This window comes from Squalius cephalus (assembly GCF_949319135.1).
Source record: "Squalius cephalus genome assembly, chromosome: 19".
NCBI lineage: Eukaryota > Metazoa > Chordata > Actinopteri > Cypriniformes > Leuciscidae > Squalius > Squalius cephalus.
This window is the reverse complement of record NC_137140.1, coordinates 1,372,946-1,394,873: the sequence shown is the minus strand read 5'-3', so window position 1 is coordinate 1,394,873 and position 21,928 is coordinate 1,372,946. Positions and strand designations below refer to the sequence as shown.

The 21,928-nt window shown below is 36.7% G+C and overlaps 1 protein-coding gene across 10 annotated transcripts in view; it reads left to right on the top strand.

Annotated features, from left to right (window-relative positions):
* The window catches only part of LOC307147298 (uncharacterized protein), a 117,693-nt gene extending 96,456 nt beyond the window's left edge, over positions 1–21,237 (top strand). For all 10 annotated transcript variants that reach the window (XM_079851941.1, XM_079851942.1, XM_079851938.1 and 7 more), the window contains 12 exons: positions 892–1,018; positions 1,552–1,629; positions 1,713–1,892; positions 6,001–6,263; positions 7,878–8,023; positions 10,010–10,094; positions 11,693–11,804; positions 13,839–13,955; positions 14,073–14,291; positions 16,818–16,899; positions 19,199–19,545; positions 20,761–21,237. In XM_079851941.1, the coding sequence (XP_079708067.1) occupies positions 892–1,018; positions 1,552–1,629; positions 1,713–1,892; positions 6,001–6,263; positions 7,878–8,023; positions 10,010–10,094; positions 11,693–11,804; positions 13,839–13,955; positions 14,073–14,291; positions 16,818–16,899; positions 19,199–19,545; positions 20,761–20,999 (1,995 nt within the window). In that variant the 3' untranslated portion in view covers positions 21,000–21,237. The remainder of the gene's footprint in view (positions 1–891; positions 1,019–1,551; positions 1,630–1,712; positions 1,893–6,000; positions 6,264–7,877; positions 8,024–10,009; positions 10,095–11,692; positions 11,805–13,838; positions 13,956–14,072; positions 14,292–16,817; positions 16,900–19,198; positions 19,546–20,760) is intronic.
* Positions 21,238–21,928: the final 691 nt, after the last annotated feature.

Genomic DNA, 21,928 nt, shown 5'->3' with positions numbered 1-21,928 from the left:
AACTTTAAGTGAGCATTGGATTATATACATACATATATGTATATAATATACATTACATTACATTATATACAGTTTAACTTGAAGAAATTATGACAGACGTATATTACTATTATACAGCAGAATGTAATAATGACAATAATAATAAAGTTCATTAAAACATTATTTTTAAGTAATATGACCATTTTTCATGGACGTTTTAATTATACAGTGAACTTTTCTTTTGTTTGGCAAAAAATGAAAGAAATAAATGTACATTTTAAAATATCAATTTAGTTGATAATGTCTTATGCATTGCTTTAAAAACAGAATTTGGGGGGGAAAAATAAAACATTTCATGGGACAATATTATTGTTAATTTTAATAAATTATTAAATTGTAAACTTTTTTAAGTCAATTCACTAGACATCCTTTATTAAAATTTAATTAAATCATTACAATTTAATCAAAATTTAAACAAGAAATTTGGGGGAAAATACAACATTTCATAGGGCCCTATTAATATTTTTTTTAACTTTAATAAATTTAAATAAATTGTCAACTTTTTTAAGTCAATTCACTAGACATCCTTTATTCAAATATAATTAAATAATTCAATTGAAATCAAATTTAAACAAGAAATTTGGGAAAAAATAAAACATAGGGCCCCATTATGATTTAAATTTTAATCAATTATTAAATTTTAGAAATTCAATTGATTTAGACATCCATCATTTTTTAATATTAAAATAAAAAATTTAAATAGAATCCAGAAAAAATGTAAACAAGACAAGGAAAAAGGGCCGACTGATATATCGCCTGATCATTTATATGGGACTGATTCAGGTACAGGTTCATTTTATATGTCTGATACTGAAATAAATGTGTTGTAAGAAGTGTTGATTGTCATTGCAGTCTCTGAACGTGGAGCAGAATCCCTCGATTTTGCAGTACGTGTCCCTGCTGGAGGCCGTCTGCGAGTCTTCTCCTCTCGCCACAGGAGACGTGGTGCAAGACGTGTCGGTCATCTTCGCCAAACTGGGTGCGAATCAAATCATATTCTGCATAATCATCCATTAAACTGGCATTTGGACATTTCTGTTCTCTCTCTCTCTCTCTCTCTCTCTCTCTCTCTCTCTCTCTCTCTCTCTCTCTCTCTCTCTCTCTCTCTCTCTCTCTCTCTCTCTCTCTCTCTTCTCTCTCTCTTTTTCGGTGTCAACTTTGGAACTTTACGCTAGGCCAAGCAATTTATAATACTAGGAAACATAAAATTGAACGAGAAACAAGTTATAATTTTAGAGGCAGTGTTTTTCAATTCAGTGAAATCTAGAATTTTAATTTATTTTCAATATTTTAAAGCCATGAATGATCTTGTTTCTTTTGATTTGGTGCAGTAAGGGGGCATTGTGTGAGATTATTGATGACAGACTGTATTTTGCATCCCTCTTAAGATAATTTTTCTTTTCTGTTCTGATTTTTGTTTAACAGTGTGTTTATTGGCTGTTTATTTAAAATTAGTAATAAAAGGATTTTGAAATTCAAAAAAATCTCTCCCTCCCTCTCTCTCTCTAAAAGCTGATAAATGTAAAGTCCATGGCCACGGAGAGGATCAGGACCCTCAGCTGAACTCCACGTACTGCCACCATCTGAAGGGTGAGATCCTAAAGCTCGTGTGTTCATTGAGCTGCTGAGATCCTGCTCTGCTCTCCTCTTAATCTGTTTCATGGTCTTAACAGAAATGGTGTCCCATAAGCGAGTTTTCCCCACCAAGACTAGCGGATGGGTCACGCTAGCTCGGAAGCCCATGATCGCAGACAGCGCAAACTTGGAGAAGATCTTCAAATCGCACAGTCAGGTGTGTTTGCTCAACCTGCCGTCCGCAGCCAGGAGAGCCGCCAGCAGATCCAGGCATGATGGTAGGGGGAAACACACCTTTCTTTAGCATGCATTTTTTACTGAATTATATTTACGCTGTATTTATAATCCATTTATTCACTTTTTGAGCACAGACCTGAAAATTAAATGTCCAACTTAAACTGTGGTAAATCTTGAACGCTTTAGAGCGACAGACTGAAGTTTGGTCTCTTTTCAAAGACGACGCTTGGCAGATTATTGTTGTAAAAAAAGTTTTAAAAAGTGAACTTAAAAAAGTTTCAGAATTTTACGTTTATTGTTATGAAAAATGCACAAAAATACTATTTTTCAGCTTTTTCAAACTGAAACCGAAATTACCCATTGAGCTCCTCCGTGTTTAATGCCGTGTTTAAAGTCAGTGATGATGGAAACTAGGGCTCTAAAACGGACGTTTCATCGTGAACTTACAGTATTTGCTGATCCCTCAATAAATGTGTTTAGATTCAGGGGCGTGCGATCGATATATCAATATAACGATGTTATATGCCTTTTTTACACAACCAGTTAGACTTTTGAGGCGAGACGCTGCAGGCAAAACCAATGTTTTTTCACGCACTGCTCAATTTTGAGCTGTTTTGCTTCCATAAATTTCTTATGTTGCACTTTATCTGTTACCGTCTGTAGATTTTAGTCTTTAAAGACGGTGAGTTTCATTTAGAAATCTCCAATCCAGCAGCTTTACACACACCAAACTTTATTCATATACACACTAGGGCTGGGCGATATATCGATATAAAAAATATATCGATATATTTTTAAATGCGATATGAAATTAGACCATATCGCATATATCGATATAGTTCAAATTTGCACTCCGCGCCTCCGCTCCTCCTTTTCCACTCTGCGTGCGTGTTTAGAGCATGTTATGTTATGAGAGGCGAATCATGACTACTTCAGAAAACCCAGCACAATAGGAACTACCAGGCAGTGACATAAGTGTACGCTGAAATAAAGTCTTTCACCTCAGAAAAGCGGATTTTCTTGTCCTGTCAGCCGTTATCCTGTTCTCGTAGCGCACACTCAATTGCACGCGCAAATGCGGCGGCGCGCGCTGTGTATCGCCTCACTGATCAAGTGCAAAAGAAACTACGAGCATGCAACGCCGTTACGTTGTAAATTACACGAAATAAAAGTAATGCAGGTATGATTTTCATTCTATTCACCAGGAGCAGTTTCCATGTTTCATTAACAGTTCTTGTTAGTATTGTGTATTCACCATGGTAACTGTCGTTTCCATATTAACCCCAAAATGCCACTATTTTTCTTTGTGTTATTTTTAATATTTTTAAATGACTGTAGTGGCTCATACCAACATTGCATTAACAAAAACTAGTTTGGGACTGCTATTTAATAGCTTTAGCATAGGCCTAATGTTTATTTATTAGTACTAGTCTTTACTATTAGTCATATTCTTACAATTCATGTTAAGTAAAGGGGAAAAGTATATATATATATATATATATATATATATATATATATATATATATATATATATGTATATATATATATATATATATATATATATGTATATATATATATATATATATATATATGTATATATATATATATATATATATATATATATATATATATATATATATATATATGTGTATATATATATATATATATATATATATATATATACAGTATATATGTATATATATATAGGCAAATTATAACATGTTTACACAAAATTTGTTTATATATATTCAATGTAATTATTATGATTTTTGTCATAATCGTGCAGCCCTAAGGTGAAGAAACCTGTTTATTATTTATTCATTTGATTTTGCAACTGTTCACTGAAATAGCTGGTTTCAATAAAACTACTTTTAACATGTCATATTTGGCTTTGACTTTGACTGAACATTTGCTCTCACTTTGCGGAAAAAATATCGGGATATATATCGTATATCGATATTCAGCCTAAATATATCGGGATATGACTTTTGGTCCATATCGCCCAGCCCTAATACACACTGCCGTTCAAAAGTTTGGGATCGGTACAATTTGTATTTTTTTAAGAGAAGTCTCTTATTTTCACCAAGTCTGCATTTATTTGATTAAAAATACAAAAAAACATTAAAATTGTAAAATATTAGTACAATATAAACAGCTGTTTACTATTTTGATATATTTTAAAGTGTAATTTATTCCTGTGATCAAAGCTGAATTTTCAGCATCATTACTCCAGTCTTCAGTGTCACATGATCCTTCAGAAATCATTCTAATATGATGATTTGATGCTTGAGAAATGTTTATTATTATTATCAATGAACTACAACTTTTTAAAGTCCCCCTGTTTTATTCCTTTAAACCAGGGGTGGGCAAACTTTTTGGCTCAAGGGCCACACTGGGTTTTAAAAATTTGACAGAGGGCCGGCCCAGTAGCAGATTATGAAGCACGATCTCATGAAAGTGCGTATCTATACCACAAATTTTATTTCTCGTGCCATTTATATGCCAAAAAATTTTTTTGTTTGTTTTTTTGCGTGCATGCTACACACTGTAAACCCCTTGGTTAGGATTAGGGGTGTGGAGTGCGTGCCTATTATACGCCATAAAGTGCATATCATATGCACGCGAAAACATATTATGCACTACAAAAACAATTCGTGGTATTCGCACTTTCATAAGATCGGCTGAGCAAACAGACAACGTGTGGCAACGTCTGTGCGAAATTCAACAACTGAGAGACGACATTCTGACAATACATTTTTTTATGCTAGATATCCCCCAGTTAGCATGTTTTGATGTTAATTTTTAAAGATGTTAGATAATTATAGCCTATACTTTTTAAATATTGTTTATCCTTATTATTATTTAATAGCCTAACAGTAAATTAGAAACAAAACATCTGCAAGTGTACACTTAGAAGAGTAAAAATTACCTACGTTAATTCAACTTTATTAAAACTGAATGGCAATTTGCACTTCCAAAAGTCATACATTTGTGGAAATAAACGAATATACTAATTTATTTTAAGAATAATAAAATAAAAAATAAAAGGCAAAGGGAGATCAGAACATTTAATGAAAAAAAAAAAAAACGGGTTCTGTACATGGCAGACAGGGGAGCGTAGTCGAAAGCCGGACGATAAAGGTCGGTAAACGGAATCGGGCAGGATACATCCACAAATCCAGAGGAGCAAAGAAACTAAATAGCAGACAAATCAAAGGAAAAACTAAGGTGTGCAAGCGGTTACCAAACATTTTTTTTTCTCATTGAGTTTCCAAAAAAGGAAAAAACATTAACGTGCAACAAGTCTATGCGCTCAAGTTGCTGTCTGTTTGGTTTCCATGGTGACGCGTCATTGCTTGTTACGTGACACACCGCAGCCACAACAGCGCTGAATGAATGATGATCTGCTTTTATGTCATTTTTCCTTTTTTACATTTGTTAGCTATGGCATGCAATATCTGATATTCCAATTGTCAAATATATGCAACGCAATATATATATATATAACGCAAAGTATTGCAAGAAAAAAGGCAAAATTAATGCGATCTTAAGACAATTTTTTTAAATACTCGGCGGGCCGGATTAAACAGCCTAACGGGCCGCATGTGGCCCGCGGGCCGTAGTTTGCCCACCCCTGCTTTAAACTCATCTTTGATCACCAAAATGACATATTTAAACGTTTTTTCCTTGAAAAAAAATCCTTCATGCCTTAAAATCTTGAATGTAACTCGACACCCTTGCCTCATTTAGTATGCGCGGTTCTATGAATATGCAAATGAGCCCCGCCTCCACTCACTCACTCAGCTCAGAGATCCACTGGTTGACGATCACACGTTGATCTGATTGGTTACAAGGTAGTTTGTGATGTCAGAAACACCAGCGATTTCAAAGTGTGTTTTTGAGACTGTCTTTGGTTCACTGCAGTTTTAAGGAGGAAATACTCAGCAATGCTGTCGACTTATGAACTTACACATGCTTTGTCTTAAAGCAGATTAAAATTGGCATATAAACAACATTAAACGCTGGATTTTCACCACAGAGGGACTTTAAGTTCAGATGCATTTTTACGCCTGTGTTAAAAAACAGGTTTTAACTGTGTAATGAATGGGCTGGATTGTGAAGGCGGTTCCCTGGTCCTCTTGTCCTCAGGAAAGCCGGAGAAGGAGTTGTTCAGCGAGCGCGATCGGGAGTTATTCCTGCAGATCTGCAGCGTGGAGAAGCTCTCTCGCTGCGTGACCACCGAAGCTCAGACCGAGCTTTACCGGCCGTGTCCCGCACTACAGGCGCTGGTTCGACAGCTCGTGCCGTACATCCAGAGGTTCATCTTCCACCATGCTGATTTTGAAGATATGTACAATGAGCTGAAGGATTGTGGGATTGCCAAACGCATCAGCTCGCTGAGTTTCGGACAGGTGCGGTTTACTCAAATCACTTGCTGCATTATATTCTTTCTTTCTAGAGCTGCCCTCGACTAAAGATTTTTCTTGATTTAAGATTTAAGTTGGCTAATTGCGCGTTTATTTTAAGTAAGGGATAATGTACGTTCAGCCGGTTGTTATCTCAGAATAAACCCGATCAGGTGATCAGGATCAGGTCTTCATCAGCCTGAAGGGGTTTATTCTGAGATAACAACCGGCCGGATGTACATTATCCCGCTTATAACACGCCTATTTTCCACATAAGTAAATGATTAAGGTACGTTTACACGACAACGATAGGCTTAAAATGGAGAAGTTTTTCTTTTGAGTTTTCCACGTACAGACGACACCATTGTCAAAACGATCCCCATTCACACGGATCTGTGAAAACGACTAAAAATGGTGTATTCTGCTGCCAGGCCAGTAGATGGCGATGAAACACTATAGACTGAACACGTAATACGCATGTGCATGACGTCATCGTTTTCAGAGATTCGTGTTTTTGTTGTTTACATGGAGACCGGTTTCAAAAACTTGCACTTTGAAACACGTTTTCAAAACTTTGCATTTTCAGGCGCCCAAAACGCCGTTGTTGCGTAAAAAAACGGTCAAAGCGCATAAAAAGTTTTACATTTTTAGTTGAAAATGGATGTCGTGTAAACAACCCAAAACATTGATCTGAGATTAAATATTTTTCTTTCTAGGGCTGCCCTCAAATACAGATTTTTCTAGTCGACTAATAGTCGTTCATTTAAGCCATTAGTTGACTAATCGTGTGTTTATTTTAATAAGCCATAAATCATAATAATGCGGCTTTAATCGCCTGTATAAAATACGTATAGCCTAATCAGCGCTCAGATTTGAAAATAAAGCTCGCCACAGCGCACCGGCAAACGTAATGATTATGAATGTGTCGTGAAAAAAAAACAGAATGAGACTGTCTAAATATAATTATTTATTTGTTGTGTTTTTGGTTTTTCGTCATCTCTGCCTATATGCTCGTTTCATACGGATTACATAATCTGAGAATATTCATTTTCCATTGGAATCTGTTCATTCAAGTGTAGGAATGTCAAGCTTTCTATAGATATATTTCTCATGTCTGAGGCAAGTATACGCTGAGTTTCAGTTCATTTATGATGCGCTCAAGTTCAAGATCGACAGAAAGCCTCATTATTTTACAAAAGCACAACGTTTTGTTGTTATTGTGAGTTGACAGAGATAAGAGTAGAGCCTTTACAGTTTGCTTTACTCTCATCCGTATGAGCAAACATGAGGGAGTATTTTGAGTTAAATGCGAGTAATCGCCTGTAATAATGCAGGAAACACTCTCTCCACACACACACTAATAATAGCACACGTTTATCTAGTTAACATCACACTTGTACAGTTGCTGCTACTCACATGTCTCAGTGATATAGCCTTATTTGAGGTCGATAATTGAATGGCGAATGTTTGGGTTTCCAGCCGTTAACCGTTTCCTGCCGTGATTTTGACACTTTTTTTTCTGCGACTAAACGCCTCATATAATTAGACTAAGCCTCTTCGTGTAGACTATTAGGGGGCAGCCCTATTTCTTTCAGAACTGAAGCGTTTGTGTTTATGCAGGTTGGGAAGCTGTATAATCATTATCGGCTCGAGGTGCCGGACGAGGACCCGATCTTCGAGAGCGAGGATATTATATGTCTCCTGAAAGACAAAAAAGAGCTGTACATCCACAAGGATCATCTCTCTGCCAAACTGGACATCTGCAGGTACAGCGTCTGCCGTGTGGTTTCAGCACGTCTCATGCTTCTCAATCCTCATTGGGGAAATGCACCGATATGAACATTTTACATACTGATAATTCTTTATATTTGAAAGCCGATAACCGATAGATTGGCTGATAAATCTAAATCCAAATTTGTATATAATTTTTGAGAGTCTGATTACAAAAACAAAAGTCTCATCATGTCCCAATCACACAATTATAATAATGTTTTCATTATAATGTTATGTAGCCGATATGACAGACTTGCGCTGCACATGTTGCACTTTACTGTATTTTCCTTATTGAAGTGATTCAATCATATTTCAAAATTCAAAGCCATCATGTTGAACAGTGGCATCTGAAGAGTCTCAGCTGAAGGAGATAATACACTATTTATCAGATTAAATATATCGGACAAATTTTCGTATCTGGCAGATAACAATAACATTAAAAATGATCATATATCGGCTGATACCAATATCGTGGAAGATTTATCGTGCATCCCTAGTTTCTACTCCAATTCATCTTTTGAAATATAGACATTTAAATTAGTGATGCACCGATATGAACATTTTGCCCGATACCGATAATTAGGGCTGAACGATATTCTGTTTTAACATCGACATCGCGATGTGCGCATGAGCGATAGTCACATCGCCGGAACATGCGATGTGAAGGGTAGTAGCACTCATGGTGTATTAAAAGAACGGTTGCACACAGTAAACATGAGTTTGTTGTATGGCTTGTTGCTGCGGTGACATTTGCACGTTCCGCGTGCCTGCACAGTGATTGGTTCGCTGTGCCGCTGCTCACCGCTCACAGCCAACATTCACTGGCAATCCTATAGCTAAAAATGGGCGACGAAGAGGATCCGCCGCAAAAAAAATGATTTCGTACCAAAAATCAAAATCAGCTATTTGGAACTATTTCGGCTCCAAAAAGGAGGATGTTGACCAAAAAGAGGTACTTTGCCTGGAGTGTTATAAAGTTGTGGATGGTTGTCTTTTTTAAAAAGTCTTTTGTCTTTTATTTTTCGTGTTCGCATTTATGAGGAAAAAACAATGTTACATGACAGTTCTCCATTACGGACGCGACCGTTATGATGCGGCACTAAAATAACTGCTTTAAAACTTTCACAGAGACCTCAAACAGAAAGCACAAAGCCTTTCTTTAAAACGAATTTCGTTTTGTATTAATTGTATCTTAATTTTAATCAGTGTTTCATTATCCAATTTCCTGGATTTAATAAATAAAAAGTTAATATAGCAGACAATAAATAATCACGACACGGAGGCGCCAGCGACTGAACAGCTTAAGCTATCATCCATGAACCGAAACCCGTAGCTTATCTATCTAAATATATCTATTACCTACAGAAATCTCTACTTTTAAAAATAACCATTCAAAACAAAATAAAACTGTATGAAATGTGCATTTCTCTCCGGCGTGTTCACTACTGCGAAGATCGCGAGTCAGTATCATCAGTATCGAGAGAGAATAAGATTTTTTTTACTTATTTTGAGGAATTAGGCTATAGCCTAATGAACAAACAAACATCTGTTAAGAGCGCCGCCACGTTGGACTGCGTAGAACGTTCACCGAATTCTTACAGAAATATGTTCTAATTTTGGAATAAAATATTAAGTGACCTTTTTGTCACTTGTAATGAATCTTGTTTATTAGTGAAATTATTAATATCATGGAATGGTAATTATTGACTTTAGCCTGGATTGATGGCTCGCAATATCGCAATATATATCGTTGGGGAAAAAATATCGCAATCTGTTTTTTTTTCCAATATCGTGCAGCCCTACCGATAATTCTTTATATTTGAAAGCCGATAACCGATATATTGGCCTATAAATCTAAATCCAAATTTTTATTTAATTTCTGATTTATCGTCCATCCCTAATCCTTGTGTGTGTGTGTGTGTGTGTGTGTGTGTGTGTGTGTGGTTGTGTGGTTCATCTCTCTTTATGTTATTTTGCAGAGAGCTGGTGAAATTGTTCACCATGGAAAAGACCTTTGCCAAAGAACTGGAGCGCTTTCTCCAGGGTCTTGTTTCATGCATAAACGTGAGTATAGAGTACATACACACACACACACACACACACACACACACACACACACATATAGAGAGAGTTTAAGTCAGAGTCGGATCATGATTAAAACGAGCCTCCAAGCCACATATTCATAAACACACACACACACACACACACACACACACACACACTGATGCCAGCTGTATTCCTCCAAGGTCACGCTGCCCTTGTTTTCAAAAGCAAGATTGAGTGATTGAGAGCTGAAAGCAAAATTTATGGCTTGAAAAACACTAAATGCTGCATCTTAAGTGAAAAGCTAGAGCGCTCGCTGGTCCTTTGGGATAAGGATGAGAGGGTTTTCTCTCACCTGGTACGATATGGACCCTCTGAGTGCTTGAGATGGGAAATTAATGTAGTCATGCCTCCGGGCCGTACAGAAATCACATAAGTAGTTAATATTTGACCTTTTATAAACTATTAAAGTTTCTTCAGCAGAGATCGGCAAGAGTGCAAACATTTATTTCAATTTATGTAACATGGAGATTTGTTTTTATTCACATATGTACCAAATGTACTATATGTGTTTGTGTTTGTTTCATATGGTTTGAAACAATATTCATATTTGGTCTTTAGATATGTCATGTGGTGCAGGCTATTATCATTAACTAAAACCATAAAACATTTATTCCTTGAAATAAAATAAGCATTAAATAAAAAAATTACTTTAAAAATATAATAAGTAAATTTTAATAAATTAATATAATATAAAAATAATTGTAAAAAAAAAAAAAAAAAAAAAAAAAGACTAAAATTGTATTTGTAAAACAACATTACTAATTTCCGTTTGGTTTAATTTGAAGAATATATAAACTAAATAGTATATATAAACTAAATATAATATAATAGTAAATATAAAAACTAAAGCTTATAATAAGTATAATAATAGTTTTAATATGATAATAACTATATAGACATATTAAAAAATGACAAAAACAACAAAATTACTAAATCTTTAAAATTAAAATAGAAATCAAAATATTAACAAAAACTATAATAGTGTCTCAGTGATGCTAAAATAAAATAATAACCTACATTCTTTACACCTTGAATACATGTGTACAATTTTATTTTCTAAAATAAAATAATATTATTTTTTCAAGATAATAATGTTTTTTTCTGCATGTTTCTTCCCTTTGATTTGCTTTACAAATGTTTTTAATTAGAATTAATAAGCAGTAAATTAGTTAGCTATTTTTCTAATAGTTAATAATCAGTTATTCCAAACTACTTAATTTCTTTTTATTCTTTTTATATATATTTTTATTTACATGTATGTCTATTTTCTTTAATATATACTTGAATGTATTTTTTAAATATTTGTATATGCTTTAATATGTGCGTGTACTGTATATATGTGTGTGTGTGTATATATATATATATATATATACTGTTATTAATTATGTAAATTATATATATTATTGAATTAAATGAATCCCGATTGTGACTAACTACGATCAAGTAATTGGCATATCTTGTAATTATTTTGCTTAAAATTTCTTCTTGATTGACATCAGTTTGTACATCTCTCATACAAACTCCATCTCATGAATCTTGTTCATCATGTGACTCAGGACCGAGCTGATTTAAAGAGGCTTCTGGACCGGGAAAACGTTCAAGAACTCCCAGAGAACGAGGAGCCATGGGACGTCCCAGCGCCGGTGGAAGTGAGAACAGAAGTCATCGGTAATCAGATCCTCTTTGTGTCCCTGAACCGACGGCACGATCCCCGGAGTCGGGAAGCATCCAGAAATTAACAGCTGTGTTGATCCCTTTGATTTTCTTCCCGGTTTAATCCGCGCCCTCATTTCATCACTCCGCGCGCACCACATGCACAGTGCGCGTATGCTAATGTGTGTTTGTTTGACATGAAAGCGCAGCTGTTGCCGGGCGAAAAGAAGAGGCTGAGAGTCGCTACACGCATTAGTAACCAGGCCTGCGCACTGACACACATCTCACCATTCGGGTTCAAATTCACATGCTTGCGGTTTGATTCAATATTCATTAATTTGGATATATATATATATATGTATATTTGCACTGGATTAGTATTACCTGGTGACCTCTAGTCATTTGTAATAATTGGGGAGGTTGTCTGTGATCTTAATCCCGTGCGAATCGGCCACACTGCAAAAAATGCTGTTCTTACTTAGTATTTTTGTCTTGTTTCCAGTCCAAATACTGGATGCATAAGAAGATGCATAAGAAATTATGTCCTGTTTTCCGGTGGAATTAATCAAAATGAAGTGAGTTGATGCTTAAAAAAGCAAATTATCTGCCAATGGGGTCAGAAAAATAATCTTAATTCAAACAGAAACAAGATTATTTTTATTTTTCTTGGCAGATAATTTTTCTTGTTTTAAGCAAAAAGTCACTTAATTTTTACTTATTTGCCCAGAAAACAAGACTTAATATCTTATGTAATTTTACTCATCTAGTAAATGTATCTTGATTTAAGAAATGTTTGATATTTGGTTTGGAAACTAATGAAGCATGTCAGCATTTGCTTTTGTTTTGTGCGCAACCTTGATTCCAATCACGGCGCTCCTCACTGCGAGCCGTTCAAATTCACATGCTTGTGGTTTGATTCAATATTGATTCGTTTGGATATATATATATATATATATATATATATATATATATATATATATATATATATATATTAGGGCTGTCAAAAGATTAATCGCGATTAATCGCATCCAAAATAAAAGTTTGTTTTTAATAATATATGTGTGTGTACTGTGTATAATTAAATTTGTATATATAAATACACACACATGCATGTATATATTTAAGAAAAATGTGTTATTTATATATATAAAAATATTATATTTATATATAATATAAACTATATAAATATATATACAGTATATGTATGCAAATATTTCTTAAATATATGCATGCATGTGTGTGTATTTATATATACAAAATAATTATACACAGTACACACACATATATTATGTAAACACACACTTTTATTTTGGATGCGATTAATTGCGATTAATCGTTTGACAGCCCTAATATATATATATATCAGGTACAGTACGTCAGTAAAAAAATCTCTCAACTAATACTGTAATCTATACAGGAACCCTGTCACAATATTGTAATATTAAAGGTGAAAATGAACAACTGATTTGCACACAAACATTATTATTTTAGCATAATAACGTTTCTACTCCAATTCATCTTTTGAAATATAAACATTTAAACATAAACACTCACCGATATGGACACTGTGGCCGATACCGATAATTCTTTATATTTGAAAGCCGATAACCGATATTTTGGCCAAATAAATATAAATCCAAATTTTTATATAATTTGTGAGAGCCTGATTACAAAAACAAGTGTCCAAATTCAAAACTATCGTGCTGAACATCTGAAGTGTCTCAGCTGAAGGAAATAATACATTATTTATCGACTTTAATATATCGGGAAAAATTTCTTATCAGGCCGAAAATTATAACATTAAAAATGATCATATATCGGCCGATACCGATATCTAGTTTCTACTCCAATTCATCTTTTGAAATATGAGCATTTAAATCATGGATGCACCGATATGACATTCTTTTTGTGAATTTTTTTCAGAAATGTCTATTTTCTATCCAGCCCCAACTGTACGAACACATCATTTTGTGCTTTAAAATGGATGTTTAAAAGGGCATTTTTTTGTGATGAAAGATCAGCGTTGATCTGTGGTGTTTGTGTTTGCAGTTCGTCCATCAGAAGTCGTGCAGGAGGAACAAATCCCGCCGGATCTGAATAAAGAGGACCGGCTGGTTTGCTGGCCGCCTAAAGCTTCGCTCAGTAAAACAGGAGTACAAAGTTCAGGTACAGACCGCATCTGAAGAGGAACCACTTTGCTTTTGCAGCTGCATAAGATTTGAGATTTTGAGAAGACGAAATTTAGTCTTATTCATAATAATATAACGCATCTGTGTTTTGCAGGTTCAGGCAGCCAGGCTTTGGAGGAGGTGATGAAGATGTGGCCTCCTCCTGCTCCTCTGATTGCTCCAGCTCAGTCCCGAGTCGAGAGGAACAGCTCGTCCAACACCAGTGTCCATCAGAGAACCACAGAAGCTCCAGTGCATGAAGACACAAGAGCTCAACATCAACATCAACATCAACAGGCTCCCAGAGCGAGCGGCATCGTCCCACAACCCCCAGGTCTTGTGATTCAGAAATACGTTTTTATTTCATCGTAATGGTAACTTGGTAAAGGTTTTGGCACTTGCTGTGTGAACACACACACAAAAAAGGTTAAATGGTCTTGAAAACAATAGTCATCACACTTGAGCTCCTCACGGTCGGAAACGAGCGCATTGGAAATGAATGAGACGAGTTTCCTCTAGTGGAAGCGTTTGGTACTGCAGCCGAACAACATCTCACTGAAAGAACATTTTTCGAGATATCAAGCTCAAACTTTGAACAACTTTCTTGCAGTTTAAGAGTAAGACGTGTTTTTGAAAATATAGATTTCATATAAAAATTTTACATTTTTGTGCATTTTTCATAACAATAAACGTAAAATTCTGTAACGTAAGTTCATTTTTTAAACTTACCTCTTGCATATATATATATATATATATATATATACACTCACCTAAAGGATTATTAGGAACACCTGTTCAATTTCTCATTAATGCATTTTTCTAATCAACCAATCACATGGCAGTTGCTTCAATGCATTTAGGGGTGTGGTCCTGGTCAAGACAATCTCCTGAACTCCAAACTGAATGTCAGAATGGGAAAGAAAGTTGATTTAAGCAATTTTGAGCGTGGCATGGTTGTTGATGCCAGACGGGCCGGTCTGAGTATTTCACAATCTGCTCAGTTACTGGGATTTTCACGCACAACCATTTCTAGGGTTTACAAAGAATGGTGTGAAAAGGGACAAACATCCAGTATGCGGCAGTCCTGTGGGCGAACATGCCTTGTTGATGCTAGAGGTCAGAGGAGAATGGGCCGACTGATTCAAGCTGATAGAAGAGCAACTTTGACTGAAATAACCACTCGTTACAACCGAGGTATGCAGCAAAGCATTTGTGAAGCAACAACACGCACAACCTTGAGGCGGATGGGCTACAACAGCAGAAGACCCCACCGGGTACCACTCATCTCCACTACAAATAGGAAAAAGAGGCTACAATTTGCACGAGCTCACCAAAATTGGACAGTTGAAGACTGGAAAAATGTTGCCTGGTCTGATGAGTCTCGATTTCTGTTGAGACATTCAGATGGTAGAGTCAGAATTTGGCGTAAACAGAATGAGAACATGGATCCATCATGCCTTGTTACCACTGTGCAGGCTGGTGGTGGTGGTGTAATGGTGTGGGGGATGTTTTCTTGGCACACTTTAGGCCCCTTAGTGCCAATTGGGCATCGTTTAAATGCCACGGCCTACCTGAGCATTGTTTCTGACCATGTCCATCCCTTTATGACCACCATGTACCCATCCTCTGATGGCTACTTCCAGCAGGATAATGCACCATGTCACAAAGCTCGAATCATTTCAAATTGGTTTCTTGAACATGACAATGAGTTCACTGTACTAAAATGGCCCCCACAGTCACCAGATCTCAACCCAATAGAGCATCTTTGGGATGTGGTGGAACGGGAGCTTCGTGCCCTGGATGTGCATCCCACAAATCTCCATCAACTGCAAGATGCTATCCTATCAATATGGGCCAACATTTCTAAAGAATGCTTTCAGCACCTTGTTGAATCAATGCCACGTAGAATTAAGGCAGTTCTGAAGGCGAAAGGGGGTCAAACACAGTATTAGTATGGTGTTCCTAATAATCCTTTAGGTGAGTGTATACGTATATGTATATATTGAATTTTGCTCTCGTGGCCCCAATTTTGCCCTCTTATTTTTGAAAGAACAAATATCATGATCAAAAAAATGTCCCTATCATGGATTTCTTATTTTATCTCAGGGTTTCCTAAACAGGGGTTTGTGAATTGATGAAAATATAATACTTAATTAAATGATAAAATTAAAAATAAAAAAATAAATAAAAGAAAAGAAAATATAGAGCTGCACAATTAATGTATATGAAATTGCATGAATGCAACAGGCACCAGGATCACTTCATTTTCATATTTGCCTAATATTCAACATTTTGTGGACAAACACGTTTATAAATCTGTTTCTCCCTGCAGTGAAGATTTTAAGAGAACAGTTATGAGAAACTTAAAATGAAATACTTTATTAGTTTACCTGCATGTCATGTGACCATTAACGGACATCACAGAACCATGACATGCACGTCGTTAAATTATTGTAATATCTGCCTAAAATCTCAAGAGGACTTAGTCACAAATAAAGTCAAAATGATTTACTGGTGCGCATCATTATTGTGTTAATAATCTCGAATCAGAATAAGTTCCTCTTGCAGCATCTCTTCTCTTCTCTGATGATGTGGGCGGGGCTATAACCTGTCACTCACATGAAATCAGCCAATAGCAAACCACAACCATCCAATCAATTCCCCACAGACACAATCAAGCCCCACCGACTTTTGTTCTTGTTCCAGAAGCGTTTCACTCGATACACGACACAATAGAGGAGAAAAGACCAGCGCAACTTCTGTTTTATGCCGACTTTAAAGAAAATATTTTAGATAAAAGGGTTCAGATGGCAAAAAAAGTTTGTGTATGGCTGTTTTAAACATGTTTTTGTTCACACAGAGGAAAGAGAAGAGGATGTCAGTCCTCAGACCGAAGGCGATGAAACTCCAGCGGACGAAAGCAGCGCCGCAGCAGATCCGCAGTACGTGTTCGCTTCATAACCCGTGGTTCATTCATAAAGCTTGAACAGTCAAAAAGATTCATCCTGTGAAAGCAGTTTTGAAATTAGACGTTCCGTTACCATGAAAACGCTACTTTAAAACCTTTTAGCCGCTAAAAGGTTTTAAAGTAGAAAAAAACATTTAAAAAAACATTTAAAAAAAAAATTCTTCACACATTTGGCTTTGATTTTCAAGCAATTTTAGAGTCCAAATGATTTACTTAAACACATATTTTGTATAATACTAAAGAATAGTTGATTTACACTTTGATTAAAAAGAGACCAACCATGAATTACAACCGTTGAAGTTCAGATCTGTGCTCAAAAAGAGGAGCAACAGTGAACAGGACATTAAAGGGATAGTTCACTTTGAAATAAAATGTTGGTATGTTTTAGCTTTCCTCAAGGGCATCCAAGATGTAGGTGTCTTTGTTTTCCGCAGTAGTTTCAATTTTGATATTTTTAGGTCAAACCGTTCTTGTCTGTCAGTCGTATAATGCAGGTCTATGGTCACTGTCTCAAAGAGCATGCACAGAGTCCAAATTAAACAATTCCCCATCGTCCAACTTAAACAATTCCCCATCGTAAGTACACATTGATGGCCTAAGACACGAAACGAGCGGTTTGTGTGAGAAAACGAACAGTATTTATATCGTTTTTACCTCTTATACACAGCCACGTCCAAGTGATCTGAGGGCGCGGGCGGGTATAGATATATACACTTGAGTCGCCTTGGTTACTGCAGTTCATTGGAACGAAACCGTAGCCAAGCGACATCTAGTGTATATATCTATACCCGCCCGCACCCTCAGATCATTTGGACGATGGGGAATTGTTTTAATTTGGACTCTGTGCATGCTCTTTGAGACAGTGACCACAGACCTGCATGAAATGACTGACAGACAAGAACGGTTTGACCTAAAAATATCAAAATTGAAACTACTGCGGAAAACAAGTAATAAAAACTCAGTGTTTTAGCGCAATTTTCTCACCTCATGGGATCACAACACTAAGAGATAGTAAATCTTTTCCTGGATTTTTTTTGTGCGTTCCCGAGATTAGACCTTCCTTAAGATAATGCCGAAAACCCGAAGTCTCTAGGTGGTCTGGTTGAGGAGTAGATAGAAGTGCAAGATTGGTGCGCACAGACGCACAGAACAGAAATCATGAGTTAACAATCGCAATTTGTCTGGTGGAAAATTGCGCTAAAAAGACACCTACATCTTGGATGCCCTTGAGGTAAGCTAAAACATACCAAAATTTAATTTCAAAGTGAACTATCCCTTTAAGGAGGATCTGTTTCGCCCTTTCACAAAGTCTTGATGTTGTTTCAGGCTCTACTAGAACAGGTTTTCCTGCTTGAATGTTGATTATTCTCCTCATATTCTCCATTGTTGCGGCTCCTCTCTTCCCAGTCTGTCAGTAACGCTCTGTTTACTTCCTGTCTCTATGAAGCCCCTCCTCCTGAAAAGCACACTGTGCTCTGATTGGTCGGCTGGAGCAGTGTGTTGTGATTGGTCGAGCGCTTCCAGTGTGTTTGGGAAATGTCCCGCCCCTTACCATAACCGCCAGTTTAACACACTACTAACTCAACCAGGCCCCGCCCCTTTATTCTGCGCATGAATTATTATAATGAGGAATATTGTGACGTGTTCGTCCCGGGAAGAAACTCAAGATACAATGGAGGCGTTTCAGGAGTTCAGAAACACTGACGCTGATATAGAGAAGAACTGGAGCTTTTAATGATCAACACAGCAACATTACACACTTAAAGTCCCGCTGTGGTGAAAATCCAGCTTTTAATGTTGTTTATGTGTCTATATGGTGTTTTTAATCTGCTTTAAGACAAAGCATGTGTAAATTCATAAGTCGACAGCATTGCTGAGTATTTCCTCCTTAAAACTGCAGTGAACCAAAGACAGTCTCAAAAACACGCTTTGAAATCGCTGGTGTTTCTGACGTCACAAACTACCTTGTAACCAATCAGATCAACGTGTGATCGTCAACCAGTGGATCTCTGAGCTGAGTGAGTGAGTGGAGGCGGGGCTCATTTGCATATTTATAGAACCGCGTATACTAAATGAGGCAAGGGTGTCGAGTTACATTCAAGATATTTTAAGGCATGAAGATGAAAAACGTTTAAATATGTCAGTTTGGTGATCAAAGATGAGTTTTAAGAGATAAAATGATTGACTACAGGGGGACTTTAAAAAAAGCATCATACAACCTCTTATTATTGCTTGCTTTTCATCGCATTTGAACACTTTGCTCTTCTCTCTAGAAGCCAGACTGCTCCTCAGGCTCCGGAGATGGTGCTGAGCCGGTTTCAAGGTGCTGAAAGTCGACCTCGTCCCCCGATAACGCTGGATAACGCGGTGTGGAGCAAATCCATGAGTCCCGAGGACGTCCTGGAGGATCTGGCGCTGGACTGCTCGATTCCTCAAACCCTGGTGCTTCCCACTGACCAGGAGGACACGGCCAGCATCGGACAGTGGGGAGAGCAACTGGTTTTCTCCTTCCTCACGCACTGGAAAGAGAACGGTGGGCGTTCGGGTCCCAGCGAGATCACATGGTTCAACGAGAGAGGCGAGAGCGGACGCGCCTGCGACTTCAAGCTGAGCTTCCCCGGTGAATAACACTAATATATACTGAGAATACTGGTAACACTTCACAGTACGGTTCATTAGCTAATGTGTTAACTGACATGAACTAACCATGAGCAATACAGTTGGTACAGGATTTATTAGGGCTGGGTAAAAAATACTGATTTCTCGATTTTAATCGATTCTCATTTTTACGAACCGATATTGATTCTTAAATCCCAAGACTCGATCAGTCATCCTGTTTTCAGTTGATGAATGAATGGAACATTGTAGCACATCCCATCCAATGAATCACTATAATCTTTGTGCTTTGTTATTATTGATATGAAACAAAGTCTCAGATTTCAAATTACGTCCATTTTCTTACGAAATTCAAAAACATAAATATCGTTTTGTCGCTGTGGCGTGAGATCGCTCTGGCTCAGCTCTAGAGAAGCACATGCTCTTCTCCTCCGCCTTAATAACACCAGTTACAGCGCGAGATAAACATGAATGAGCTTCTGAAAGTGTGTTAAAAGATGGAGAACAACTTATCGAATCATGTGACATGGAGTCGCTCAATCAGTGTTTCAACCGTGGAAAGACGTCAGTAAACAATGTCATGTAACATCACATTTACCTCAGAAAAAACATATCCAGTGACCATAAACTCGTCAGTCAGCGAGAAGAATTAACTCTAGAGAGGAGCATTCTGCTAAATATATGCACCATATTACATATTCATTATAATGTTTAATGTTCTTCAATTTTTAATGCATGTTTGGATAAATCTGGCAGGTTTTTATGACAGCCACCATTTAAATGTTTATATTTCATATAACTTTATTATTATAAAAATAAATAAAAGTGTAATTTAAGTGTTTGTATACAAATCAGTTCATTTTTACCTTCAGTATTACAGTAGGCTAATGAAGCCTATAGTCTACCACTGACTCCCATAGTTCACAGCATTAGTGAAGAGATTTGCTTTCCTTGAGAAAATTTGCCATGTATTGAACCTGATATCCAAAATAATCAATATTAAATCGAATTGTGAAATTTGTGTCAATACACAGCCCTAGTATTTATTAATCTTTGTTAGTGTTAGTTCATAAAAAATCCAGCTGTGTTTTAAAAGTTGTATGATGCTAATATACTTAAATATATTTAAAGATAGTGTTTTTTGTTTGTATATTTGCAATGCACTATTGAAAAAGGGAATATATTTCAAATACAGTAAAGTACACTTCTTCATCACTAGGGTCGGCAGGCGAAGGTGAGCGCGAGATCTTCGTGGAGGTGAAGACGACGGTCAGGCGAGATCGACACTTCATCCACATGTCCGCGAACGAGCTGGATCTGGCGCTCAAGGAGAGAGAGCGCTATCACATCTACCGAGTGTACGGCGCGGGAGACGTGCGGCACGTTCGCCTCTGCCGCATCAAGAACCTCGCGCAGCATCTGCACTCCAAGTCTTTAGAGCTCTTCTTATTTGTGTAGCCGGTTTTAGCCTCAGGTTTTAGAGTCTCATCAATGTTAAATGTTTGTATTCTTGTATTTGACTACTAATGTTTGTACTGATATTAAACGAGAGATTGCACAGCTCTACAGAATCACATTTTGGCTCCGTTCAATTGTTTTGGTCATTTGAAGAACATGGTTTATAAACTCTTCTTTAAAAGTGTAACTTTACCGTTTGATCAATTCAGTAAATGAATAAAATGTTCTGAAAAAGAGCAACTTTTGAGGTCTGAGTGGATTCATTGGATATAAAGGAACCCGTTTGGTGTTTAATAATGTCTGCAGTGATTAAGGACAAATGTGGCATTGCGTACAAACCATAGATAAAACTGCAGGGAAAATAACCAGAACAAACTACAAAAAATGATATAGAAATATGTGTTAATTAAAACTCCATGGAGGAAAACTATAATGCACAAAAACATGTAAAAAATAAAACACTACTACATATGCATATAACTGATATATATACACTCACCTAAAGGATTATTAGGAACACCTGTTCAATTTCTCATTAATGCAATTATCTAATCAACCAATCACATGGCAGTTGCTTCAATGCATTTAGGGGTGTGGTCCTGGTCAAGACAATCTCCTGAACTCCAAACTGAATGTCAGAATGGGAAAGAAAGGTGATTTAAGCAATTTTGAGCGTGGCATGGTTGTTGGTGCCAGACGGGCCGGTCTGAGTATTTCACAATCTGCTCAGTTACTGGGATTTTCACGCACAACCATTTCTAGGGTTTACAAAGAATGGTGTGAAAAGGGAAAAACATCCAGTATGCGGCAGTCCTGTGGGCGAAAATGCCTTGTTGATGCTAGAGGTCAGAGGAGAATGGGCCGACTGATTCAAGCTGATAGAAGAGCAACTTTGACTGAAATAACCACTCGTTACAACCGAGGTATGC